General features: G+C 36.3%; 1 protein-coding gene across 1 annotated transcript in view; it reads right to left on the reverse strand.

Annotated features, from left to right (window-relative positions):
• The window catches only part of NDST4 (N-deacetylase and N-sulfotransferase 4), a 239,607-nt gene that overhangs the window by 26,750 nt on the left and 199,011 nt on the right, over positions 1 to 13,846 (reverse strand). Inside the window, exon 6 of the mRNA XM_026499230.3 lies at positions 10,438 to 10,620. Within this exon, the coding sequence (XP_026355015.2) occupies positions 10,438 to 10,620 (183 nt within the window). The remainder of the gene's footprint in view (positions 1 to 10,437; positions 10,621 to 13,846) is intronic.

Raw genomic sequence — 13,846 nt, forward strand, 5'->3', positions numbered from 1 at the left:
GCATATATGTACAATGGAATATTACTGAGCCACAAGAAAGAATGAGATCTTGGCATTTGTGCCAACATGGATAGACCTAGAGGTATTATGCTGAGTGAAGTAAGTCAGAGGAAGACAAATACCATGTGATTTTGCTTATATGTGGAATCGAAAAAATAAAATGAACAAACAAAAAAGCAGAAACAGACCCATAAATACAGAGAATGAACCGATGATTGCCAGAGGGGAGAGGGCTGGCATAGTGGGAAAAATGTGTGAAAGGGAGTCGGAAGTACAGGTTTGCAGTTATGGAATGACTAAGTCACAGGAATAAAGGATACAGCATAGGGAATAGTCAATGGTATTATCATAGTGTATGATGACAGTACTACCCTTGTGGTGAGCTTAGCATAATGTATAGACTTGTGGACTCACTATGTTGTATACCTGAAATTAATGTAACATTGTGCCGCTATACTTCAATTAGAAAGACAAAAAAAAATTTGCCAAAACCAACCTGATGTTTCAGTTATACTGTATTCACTATTATAGATATACTCATGTCTGCACCTGATTCTTCAAAGTTTATTTGAACAATATCTTTCTGTGGAATGCTCTTATTTCTTTTTTACCAATCTAATAAAAATTTCACCAATTATTCTAGTGTAAACTAATATGTCCCATAAACTTTCCTTATTTATTTTAGAGAGGTAACATAGCCCAGTTGATAAGAGTGTGAGCTCAGGAGGGAGACTGCCTCTGTTTTATGGAATTTTCCTAAATTCTCTGGGCCTCAGTTCCTTACCCAGAAAATAATGATTGATGGTATGTACCTCACATGGTTATTGAGAGTATTAAAGGAGTAATATATTTAAGATGATTAAATTGTTCTCCATAAAAGAGAGTGATTATTACGTGATCCCGTGTTGGCCTTTTTTTTTTTTTCTTCTTCTAGATTAGTTCGTCATTTGAAGCAAAAGAAAGAAGTTACTGTTGCTAATGGGCTGGTTTATGATAGATATCCTTCCTAAGAGCCGACTTCCCAGCCCACTCTCAGAACTCTAGCACCTAAGATGGTTGCCCCTTCTTAGGACAGATTCACAGTTTGGTGACTGGATTTCTGGGACGTATGACTTATTTAATAGGGAAATAGCTTGGTGTTTCTTCAGGCAAACTTGATAATTTAGATTGCCCTACCAGACCTAAAGACCCCTATATAATCCCAACACAATTTATTTTTGAATATGCTTGCTGTCTGGCTCCTGCAACTCATCCAGTTTATTGTTTTAGCACTTGTCATCACTCAAGTCTCTACTGAAATATCACCCCCTGCAAGAGGCCTTCCCTGCTGACCAGAGCCAAAGCACTTCCTCCCACTCCTGTCTTTCTGCGATAGCTTCTGGTTATATTTTCTTCTTTGTATTTCAGTACCTGAAGTGATTCTATTCATGTATGTGCTTACAGCAATTTTATATTACATATATATAATATAACACATTTATATTTACAATAATTCTATCTCAGCTAGAATGTAAGTTCTCTGAAGAGAAGACCTCTGTTTGTCTAATATAATACATGACAGTGCTTGATAAATATAGTCTGAATGACTGAATAACTGACTTTAGACATGCACAGCAAACCTTTAGGGATAGGCATAGACAGATTTTGATATATGTTTGAAAACTAAAGTAATATGAACTATGGAGATATTTTACTTGCAAAACTCCCACAAAAATAAAATGTCTGTAATCTCCAGTGATTTTTTTCACGGTGGCCCCAGAAGCTAGTTTTCGCTATTTCCTGAAGTCATCACTTTATATCTTAAACATTATTTTCCTCATATTATTCAACTGCTTCCTTTGTAAAGAACTTTATTTTTCAACTGTATTTTATATATTAAACAATAAAAAAGCAGTTCCCATGACCTACACTTATCAAGTTTCCCCACACATATCCCACTGAAGAACAAATCTCAGATTAGGTGCTCAATTCATTTGCGCAAATGGTTTCTTCATGCTTTGCAAAAGTAGGTGAGCAAACTGATCAATTATTCAGGGCCACTGCTGAAAGTGTCTTTTGTGAGATCTTTCTGGTTCTCTAAGTTCAACTAGGCCACTTATTTTCTTTATTGTAGTACACATGCCTTTGCCATTCAAACTTCTGCATGCAAAACTGGTGAAATAAATCATTCACAGAAATGGGCAATTGCGACAGAAGACATGAAAAGAGTTTTCTGTAACATACAGAACATGGGTAAACATGCCCTGTCCTGGTAGATAAAGGTGCTAGTTACTTCTGGTTGTTCTCTCCCAAGAAATTATACTAACAGAAGTAAACTATCAAATAAAATTACCTGGATGCTGTTTCAATACTTGCTGTTCAGAATGCTTGTATTACTAACAATGCAACTTACACTACGTCAGCTTTCCCTGTATGTATTTTACAGGTGGTGGCATGGGTACACCTCCATCTAGGCAGGTTGCCTGTCTTTAGAACTGCATTCCTTCCATGTGATGCTATTTTAAGACTTTCCAGATGCCCAGTATTTCTTCTTTCACCTCTTTTCCAGCATGTTTCCCCTTGCGTCTCTTAATCATAACTTTATTAACAAGATGTTTGCATTTCCTATTTTATACTCCGAAAATGTTTGTTTAGATTTTCTCCTACTTTGACTTTCCTCATATCGTCCGACTATTTGAATAACAGCTAACATAATATCTGACCTTTATTGATCACCTTCTATATTCCAGGCACTTGCTTGGCATAGATTATTTCTAATCCTCAAAGCAACCTGGCAAGACAGATATCATTATCGCTTCTTTACACTTGAGGAGGCTGAGATGCAAGGTGTTTTATTTAGGTCTTGCTGAAGGTCACACAGCAAGTTAGTTTCAAATTTGGAACCCAAAGCCCAGGTGTCTCTGCAGCTAAATATTATGTGTGTGTGTGTGTGTGTGTGTGTGTGTGTGTGTGACAGAGAGAGAGACAGAAAGAGAGAGAGAGAGAGAGAATGAGACAGAGAGAGAGAATGTCTCGCAGTGGTTATGAAGGTCAAAGGATCTTCTTAAGGAAAAGCAAAGAATTTGCTTGCATTTTCATACTTTGTTCCATTGCTATTATTTTAATTTCAAAATTCAGAAAATTACAAAGCAATTATATCCCTTTTCATTCTCTGATTGTTCCCTGAATATCTGAAACTGTCGTAAACAGTAGTTAACTGTTTTAAGTATCTAGCACTACAGATATACTGAAACTTAAAAACAACTTCAGTTAAAAATGCTTTAAGCAGCTTATGGTGACAGTGCCAGTCTAGTAAAAATGCATGTAACTCAGCTCTCACACAGGTAAAGGGGATGCAGGTGGTTTTATACATGGAATATATGATGAGATGAGGCCGATTTACTTTTAAGGAGGCACGAAAAAGGTGGAGAGAAGATTCCCTGAGGTGATGGACCAGACTTAGAAAGGGGAGTAAATTCTGATGAAAACCCAGGTTTTCCTCTCCAATTAAGTAAAATTTTCAAATTCATAATCAAGCTAAAAACACATATTTAAAAAAATCACACTACTTTATCCTGAAGTGCATATTTTTACAGAATACATGAAAATAACTTTTGTTCTCATTAGATCTAGTTATTCCAACCTATGTTGCCTTTTCTGTACTAAAAATCCGCTTTGCTCATTGCTTCTCCATATCCTTCACTGACAAGGACACTGTGGAATTATCAGTTAGATTGATTATCCCCTCGCAAGTCATGTGCCTATTGCAGATAACTGGGACATAGCTAGACTTTAATAGCTGAAACCTTAAAAACGCCCAGTGCTCATGGTAGGATTATTTTGTTAATTATGATCGTTTCAGAGGTTATTGGTTTCCTCTTCATTTCCGCTCTGCTTGCCTTCTGCTGTTCTGACCTCACTGTTTAAAGGAGAATGCTATGATAGGTGTATTTGTTTTTCTTTCGAAATTATACTTCTTCCTCCCTATCTGGTTGTGTTGTTTCAAAAGTCCTTCAGGTTCCTGAGTTTTGCCATGTACGTGTCTTTAAAACAAAATCCTTTTCCGATCTGTTTTACACAGGCGGGTGACTTTCAATTTTTTGTGTCTCAACGTCATTTAAGCCTAATACAATCCACATACACTGATGAGGAATTTGAATAGGCTACGGATGTTTATTCTCAGTGTTTCAACCGGCAGTTCCTTATGAGCAACTCTGAGACACATTCCAACTTTACAAAGCTTGGCTCCACCCTGCATGCTCTGTAAAAACCAGCTAGTCCATCAACTCCTTGGAAAAGCCTTTCCTTTCTGAGTGCACTGATTTATAATGAATGCTCTCTCCACAGAGCTCCTGTGGACCTTCATAGTCTGATTCTTTCTCAAACTTTCCTCCTAAAGTGGTCTGAATACGGAGAAGCATAAATGCCCACTTCTGTGGGTGGGCATAGGTAGAAAAGGGCCTGTGGTTTCGTGTGGGTCTTGGGTAACAGCTCCACGAAAGCTGCTTTAAGCACAAAGGACCTCTGATTTACCCTAAACATCTGTGCTGTTGTCACCATATTATATCCATGCTGATTTAAATAAATTGCTACTGTTGGCATTTTCCTATGAAATAGTGTCATAGTAAAATTGACCCCAGGAGATGACAGGTTTACTCTGAAGCTCTGAGTATATTTAAAAAGATGACTGCACATTCCTGCAGATAGTACCTTATATTATTATTTATGGTTTTACGAATATCCTGTCAGAGAATCTAGATAGCCAACTCAATTAAGAAAAACTGTATTTTAAAACTCTTGTTAATAGTTTGGTCTAATATAGTGTATTCACTCACAGTACAACATTTAAGTTATCAGACATATCTGTAGGGCACACACACACACACACAAATTCAGGGTTTTTTTTGTTGTTGTTATATTTGGATCAGTTCTGCAAAAATCCATGTTTTATGATGATTTTGATTCAGAAAGGATGAAAGTATATATAACCTTTTATTTTATTTTATATTCTAGTTTTATGGCACTATCTGCAGTAGTTTTTCTATTACAAAACCTCATTAAGTTATTTGTGTGGGAAATTTGACACTTGACAAGATCATAGTGCGACAAATTGACAGGAAAGGGAAAATCCATGACTTACGTCACCATTTCTGGATGTCAGAATGTCTGACAGCCTTGTATAACCAAATAGGGAAGTGCTTCAGCGTCAATTTAAAAAATTAAGGGCATCTGGGTGGCTCAGTCAGTTAAGCATCTGCCTTAGACTGAGGTCATGATCCCAGGGTCCTGAGATCGAACTCTGTGCGATCTCCCTGCTCAGGGGGAGTCTGCTTCTCCCCTCCCTCTGCTCCACCCTCTGCATTCATGTTCTCTCTCTCTCTATCTCTCAGTGAATAAAACAAATATTAAAAAAATTAAAATCATGAGGAATTACCTACGTATTTGGATTCCTGAAGGGTTTAAATACTAGTCTGAATTAGGAAGATAAATGTAACAAATACATAAATTCAAACTATGATTAGGAAAAAATATGTTAAGATGATAATGATGTCTATGACTCTACTGTGCCATCTATGAAGCAATGAGAAACTATTCTGGCTATTTCACCTGAAAGGCTAAAAGGTGAATAAATGGAAAGGAAAAATATGAAATTACAGAGCTCTTATTTCCCCAGCTGTGGGGTGATTACTTGCAGATCAGTTTTCCTTTCTTCTCTGTGTCTCACCCACAAACAATTTCTACCACACTTCTTTAAAGGTCTCACTTTTTTCCCAACCATGAAGCTACTCAGGGTTTCCCTCTCTCATGACTACATTATTGTCCTAACTTCTGTCCCTCCCTGTTCTTACATGTCCTGCAAAAAGCTTCTTGTGTAATCTTTACTGGTCAACTTTTTCTTTTTTAAATTACTTTAGTCTCATCTTCAGAACCTACACATAGTTGCTCCTTGCTGTCTATTAAATCCAGAGGACCCTGGTAGCTTTCAAAGATTTCCCAGCTGCCTTATATATGCTTTTCAAGGTTATTTCCCACTGGATCCCTACTGTTCTCTAAGAAACAACTGTGCCACTTTGACTGTTCTCTGTGCCCACACACCCACCTCTGCTTTTGCTTATTCATTCATGTGATTTTAATGACGGCAACTATGGTACTATGCTAGGTTCTAGGTTACAAACATGAATAAACATAGCGTCACCCCTTAAGGTTTGCATGAGCTGTTGTATGACAGGCATAAGTGTCTGTAAGACCATATGGTAAGTGCAAGAACAGAGTCATAAATAAGGTAGAGAGTGGCAAAGAGAGGAATAAATATGAAAACAAATTCATAATGTCATTTTGTTCACATAACCAGGAGTTATTATGGTTTGTAAGTTCTGTGAAAGCAAAGACCTTTCTATTATGTAGGTACTTCAAAAGTATAGGTCAAATAAATTCACACTGAATACACCGCCAGATTCTTCTAAAGTAACAAGGTATGCCTGAAATTTCAACCCACAGAGAGTCGATGATAGAAGTAGATTTATTTTTCCAAACGTAAAACCACCATCTTGGTGTGGTCGGACCTACACTGGAGTAGGAATAAGAGAACATGAGCTGTACTCCTGACTTTGTCCCTAAGAATCCAAGTGACTTAGAACAAGATATTTCACTTCGTTGGGTGTCACCTGTGTCTTCTCTAAAATGAAAAGGTTGGGCTAGATGTCCTTAACTTCTTCTCCTGCTCTTACAATCTCTAATTCTCTGTGTCAGAATTCATTTATTTCTTCAACAGGTATATAATAGCAGAATCTATAGGGTGTATTTCACTAGACCTTGTGATTTGTTTATGTGACAGATGTTCAAATCTCATCATTTCTAAGCTGCAGTTGGATGATTTCACAGCTAGAGTGAACAAAGGTGCTAACTTCCTAAGGTTAGCACCCTGTGATTTTCTTCCCTGCTTCTTTAATCCTGGGGATACTGGCATGGAGAGAGAGAGACACTGCAGCTCTTTGAGCATTCCCTTGGTCATACGGGCAAGCAGGAATCCACATCACGCTTGGCATGTTTGTTGATAGTGAGAGTCTGGAGTGACTGAGTGAAGATTGAGGCTGAGCTAACCTGACAGCTTGAGAGCTTAAAAGCATCGATTAACGAATGTGCAAGAATCTGACCTTCTAAATGCCTCCATGTTGTGGTTTTGGTTTCTATAATGAGAGTTAAAAAAATAGAAAAAAAGGAAATCCTACTTTTCCATGCTTCATAGTAATTATTCTCCCCAAACAGAGAAGGGGTATGAATTAACAGGAACCCGTGAGAACACTTTTAAGAATCTTACACACTCGGGACTACACTGAGGAGGATAAACTCAAGGGATAGAGTTGCATGTGTGTCCTCAGCATATATTCTCACATTTAGCAGCTTGGAAAGAATGCGCTTCCAGTGAAGGAGCACAGACACATTCTGTGTTGTTCTTACCATGCTGTCCACTGATAGATACTCATATTGCACTTTTTAATTAGGTGACAAAGCAGCTTCACATATATGGTAGTTGGTGCTAATGAAAATTTACATAAAGAACCAAAGGGAACTAAATAGATGTGAAGATCATCATTATTCATGTTTTAGTTGAATTTGTAGTAATAAAAAAGTGTGAATTAAAAATCTATAGAAAAATAACAGTTGACTTACTTTTTAAAAGTGAAATACACTAAATAAGAAGGCATGCTTAGAAACACAAAAAAGTACCTGAATTTTGAGAATATATAACAATGACAGACACTTAATACTCATCTATCCTGACTCTGTAGGCCTGTGATGAGTGGGCTACAAAACACTTAATTAGTGCCGGTTATGCTCATATTTTTTTGTAAAATTAAATTCATTTTATTTAAAGAACATGATGATAATGCTTACAGCTGCTCTATTTATCATTATAAATATGAATATGGAAAGAAGAGATAACCGCCAGGGAAAGGGACTCAGACAGTATTACGCACTTTATCTCTACTTAACCATTTGCAGTCTCGTGGACATGGTTTATCACGGCAAAGTTTATCAGATATGCTTCAATAAATCAACTGTTCTCAAAATCTCATGTATCTGAATAATTCCCTCTTGAACTTAACTGCTCTTCTGCTTTCTATTTCTTGTTTTCCTTTTTAAACACATTTTAGAATACATGGCACTTTTGTTAATGAGAAATGCTTGCAACTTTATTTGCAGTCAAAAGAAACCATATAATCCACTTGATAAAATGGGATTCTTTTAGTAAATATTTACTCTTCAATGTCATTTAAATATGTTTGTAATAAGCTATTTTGATAATATATGTTAAAATTGCTAAACATACAAATGACAAGAGCAATAACAAAAATTTGTGAACTCTCTGAAGCCTTTTCTGATTAATTTTATCATTTACTAAGAACTACCTAGGAATAACTCTATGATGCTATGCAAAATTGTCAGACTTACAAATGTATTGTGTATATTTATGTTCTTATGTCTTCAAAATTATATAGTTTTCTAAGAAATAGTTCTGTTTTCTGTTTCTAGTTTTCATTTACACCCCCAATCAACTAACACAGTATTTCATATTTAACACAAATTCAATCAATATTTAGAATCATCAAATTGACCAATCATATTGGAGCTGGTGTATCCTTTTTGTTTGTTTTTTTTAAGGGAGAGAAAGAAAGGAAGGGCAGAGGGAGAAGGAGAGAATCTTAACCAGGCTGCATGCCCAATGCAGAGCCTAACATGGGGCTCGATCTCACAACCCTGAGATCATGACTTGAGCTGAAATCAAGAGTCAGATGCTTAACCAACTGAGCCCCAGGTGTCCCAGAGATGGTGTAACTTTGATTATATTTATTCCTCACCAAAAGGAACAATGTCGCTGATATTGACCCAATATCAATAAATACAATTCTTAATTTAAAAAAATCACACAATAGTAAGAGATACAAATCCTTCATCTAAAAAAATTTTTCTGTCTCTAAAGGAAAAGGAAGATTAGAGTTAGGGGCTATTGACTCATTTTTTATATGTTAACTGTTTGCAACCTTTGTTAAGTTGGTTACTTTTTATTGATACCATACCATGAATTATAGATATCTCATAAATAAACACGTGTGAGAAAAGAACTGATTTACTATCAATGATTTATCAATTCTATAAGTGTGTGAGCACTTTTGAATAATGCTATTTATGCTTTGCTTTTATGAAATCCAGCAGCTACTTGGTATGATTATATACACCATAATAATTATGTCTTTATTTATCTATCTAACTTATAGACCAGACATATTAGACTTATGAGAAGGGTGAAAAAATTGGAATGTGTAGTTCAACATAAACACCAATGGTAAAGAGTTCCTGAACAAATCATCAGAACAAAGTATGACTTACTGTAGCAGTCTGTCTTAAAACACATTCTGAAATATATACTAATGAACCAGAATAGCAAGGAAACCCTTCACTGACTTTGAGAGAAAACACTGTTTCATTCTGTGTATTCTCTAGAGCGACGAGCCTTACCTTACACGTAGTAGATGCTCAATAAGCATGTGTTGGATGAATTCCTGACGGTACAGACACAGAGTCTATACGTGAAACACGAATTATGGAATAAAGAGAAACACATGGTCTTGAGGAGAGAGAGAGAGAGGTTGGTAAGAAGTCTGTTTCATAGTGATTTCTCAGTAATGATGGTGCGACTCCTCTGCCAAGGGCTTAGCAGGGCTCTTCGTGATCTGCTCTCTGCAGCCAGCTTCTTGATCGTGTGGGTCAATGTAATGTAATGCAAAAAGAACCAAGAAAGTGGGAGGCAGCGTTTTCCTAGATAACTGCTAAGAAGCAGATAGTTTACATTCTCAGTACATGGAGGCTGAGTGGCTCCCATGTGAAGTTGAATTATATGTAAAAGCAGTCCTAAAACTGACAATTTTTCTTTTACCAGTAGATCTGGTCCTAGTGAAAGATTAGTTAGATTTAAAAGAAATACGGAGACATACTAAAGACAGGATCTGTATAAGCATGTAGTAAAAATTGCTTTTCCTTTTTTATTTATACTATCTGCGTTTGTATATACATGTAAGGTTTACTTCCAGGGTCTTAGATTACTACTGCTCTTGGTTTCTATCTCCCTAGATACCCAGAGCCTAACCGTTTTACTGCTAGTTCATGCTCGCACTGAATGAGAGTCAAAATGATTAACAAAGAGAAGACACCAACAGTAAAACAGCATCCTCAAAGCAAAAATTCTGAAACAACCAAACCCACCAGCAAAACCCCAGAAAAACAAAAAATACACTTAATTCATAAAACAAACAAAAAATGTTATTGAAGAGAATGAAACTATCGAATAAAAAAGAAGTTTGGGTTAAACGTCAGTTTTAATACCTCCAACAGAGTTCCTAATACAAATTAGGCACTCGTTTCTTCCTTTCCACCACAGGAGACAGTGCTTAGTGTTACCTGCCAGAGAGGGTCTTTCTGCTCAGGGAAGAGCTCAAAGTATTTGTGGGCTAGTTGCACTGGACGCAGAGTTTGCAATTTCAGGTTGGTCCAGCTCTGCACGAAGTTGGCCAAGTTCACAAAGGTATATAACCCTAGGCGGTCGTTCCCATAGTTCGACAAATGGGTCATGAAAATGCTGATCTGAAAGATAAAAGATAAATGAAGATGACCATAAAATGTAACATCCTTAAGCTCAAAAGTGGCAAGGAAGCTCTAGGCAGGACCTCACCTACCCTTGGAATTTCCTGAGAAGTGTGATCATCATTTTAGGTGGTGTTGTGAACTGAATTGTGTTCTTCCCAAATGTATATGTTGAAACCATAGCATCCAATGTGACTTTTGGAAGACTAGGCCTATAGGAAGGTAATCCTGGTTAAACAAAGTCATAAGGGCAGGCCCCTAGTCTTGATAGGTCTTTTTTTTTTTTTTTTAAGATTTTATTTATTTATTTGTTAGAGGGGGAGCAGCAGAGGGAGAGGGAGAAGCAGGCTCCCTACTGAGCAGGGAGCCCAACAAGGGGCTGGATGCCAGGACCCTGACATCATGACCTGAGCCACCCAGGCATCCTGATAGGTTTTGAACCCTTATAAGAGGAAGAAATAACTGCACTCACTCTCTCTCTCTCTTCCCTGCTCCCTTCCTCTCTCCTCCTTTTTCTACCTCACCTCCCCCTCTCTCCCTCCATTCCTCCCTCCCTCTCCTCCTCCCTCTGTCTCTCTCTGCATCTTCCCCTCTCCCCTTCTACTCCCATCTCTCTCCCTCCCTCTGTCGCAGCCAGAAGGCTGCTGTCTACAAACGAGGAAGAGAGGTCTCACCAGAAGCTAAATTTGCTGGCACCTCTGTCATGGACTTCTAGCATCCAAAACTGTGAGAAAATAAATGTCTGTTGTTTAAACCACCCAGTCTATGGTATCTTCATATGGCAGTTTGCACAGATTAACACAAGCGGAAAGCCGCATATTTGATTTCTATTTTAAAATCACCCTTAAACTCACTCTTAAAATGGAAATTGAAATTTGGGTTTTTCTTTCCCCCCTCACTGTTCATTAAAAGTATACTGTTAATTTCCATATCAGTTTTTTCCTTTTGTAGAATCAACATCATCAAACCCAATAACCTAATAATTTCCAGGCTAGTGAAGAACCAGAATTAGACTAGTTCTAAAACAAAACAATTGTTCCAGATCTTTACTGGTTTAGATATGTATACAGATTGAATTAGAATTAGACTCAAATTGGAATTAGACTCAAAGGTCTAATGAAGTTTTTACTGCAATGGAGAAATTGTTAATGTTTGCATGGAAATTGATTGCATGTAGCAAAAAACTCCTCCATACTTATTAATCCTTTTGCAATATTTCCTATCTCTATATTAACTCTAAAAATATCATAGCATTTTTGTAGATCAGAGACTAGGAAAAAGTAAAATCTAGATTGATTGCTCCGGAAACAGAAACAAAAAATTTGAATATGATTATAGATATAATCTGATATACAATCCATCAGGGATTACAGTTGGAATTTTAAAATATTAAATGAAGGAGAATTTGTATATTCTCGATCTAAATTGTAGAGATTGCATGTAGAGATGACTAATGCAAGTCATAAAAAGGGAAAATTAATAATTTTCTAATATACAATATTTGTACTTGTTCCTCAATCTCATTATATTTGCATATACTTCAAAAATTTACTTTATTACTTATTATTTAGAACTGTAAGTATTTCAGAGAAATTAACATATAATTAAGTACTTTATTAACTTCATTAGAAAAGTAACAGTAACAGAATGTTAGAAATGATAACATTAAAACAAATATAACATGTGACGTTAACCAGAAAATAATATCCACAGGTCAGTATATAGAAAGTCGTGTTGCATGGCTAATTTTTTTATGGATGCTAACTGACTCTTTTTTAAGGGTTTATAGTTCTTGGTGTGCTTATTTGGGTTGCTTGAACTATTGTGAAAATAAAAATGGGTTTGCAGTAGCCTTTCTAATATCATGTCATTGCAACCTGGTTAGAATGCTAGCCATACAATAAAAGTTATACGCTGCAGAACTATTGTGCCCAAGACCGAACATGTCATTAGATAACTGTAAATGTCCAAAGAGGATACCTTTTGTGTTAAAAGTAACAAGGCAACAGCTTGTTTCAGAATTAAAAAAACAAAACAAAACAAACAATACTCTGGCAAAGTATTGCCAGAGTAAGTTGTAAGTTAAAGATATCAGGTTCATTGAATGCCCTTTTTACTTTGGGGAAAAAAAATTCTCTTTCAATGTGCTATATTAGAATGCTGAAAAAAATTCTCTGAGGAAAGCCCATTAAAATGATTAGAAATACTCCTCACCAAGGTTGAAGGCGGGAAAGAGAGTGGGAGAGCTTGGCCCATTGTCTTTCACATCCCTCTAGTGCATAAAATAATACCATAAAATAATTACAAAAAAAAAGCATAATAATAATGAAAAAGTATATGGTGTTTACTACACGCAAGGCATGAATCTAAGCCCTTTACATATATGAAAAGATTAAATACTTTAAGACATAATTCTTATGAGGTAGGTACAGGTGTTGTCCCTTTTTACAGATGAAGAGACTGAGGCATAGTTAAGTAACTTGTCCAAGTTCCAAATCTAGTCGATGGCAGAACAGAATTTAAAACCCAGGCCATTTGATTCCCCAATCTGACACACGATATACCTGACACCTTCACCCAAACAGTTTAATACATAGAATTTGACATCCATCCTTTTTTTTTCCCTTCTGCCTTTTTTGAAACAAAAAGCAAAGACATCTGTCTATAGAAAAAAGTGGAAAATCTATGTAAGTAGTTTCTTGGAAACCTAAAGTTTTCTTCTTTTAAATTGGAATGACAGAAGATAAATTATTTTTGGAATCTTACATGAAAACTTTTAAAACTATGAATTATAGTATTTGAAGGAATATTACTGATCGCCTGCAGATTTATCTTTGAAGGCAGTATCGCTCCTATCATATTTCCAGTCCATTCTTCCTCCCGTGGGGTGTATTCAAAGCTTTTTATTTTAAAGGTCAGAAAAGAGAAAGGCTATTTTAAAGAAGATTCTTTACATAGCTTGTTTCAATAGAAATTTAAATCAAACCCCCCAAATGTTTGTTGATACAACGTTCTTATTTGAGATTCATGTGGAATCATTTGAACAGGCTCGGGGTATCTATGTCTGTCAGTAATTTTTACATTGACCACCTTCTCTCTCTTTAAGCTTCCCCCCACCCCAAATAGGAAGTGTCCTCTTGGCAGACTTAATTACAGAGTTTCTAGAACATAACATAGTATCAGTAGTTGATGACCATATAATTGCAATTGTTGTCATGAGAACTTC

Source organism: Ursus arctos, unplaced genomic scaffold, assembly GCF_023065955.2.
Source record: "Ursus arctos isolate Adak ecotype North America unplaced genomic scaffold, UrsArc2.0 scaffold_11, whole genome shotgun sequence".
Lineage (NCBI taxonomy): Eukaryota > Metazoa > Chordata > Mammalia > Carnivora > Ursidae > Ursus > Ursus arctos.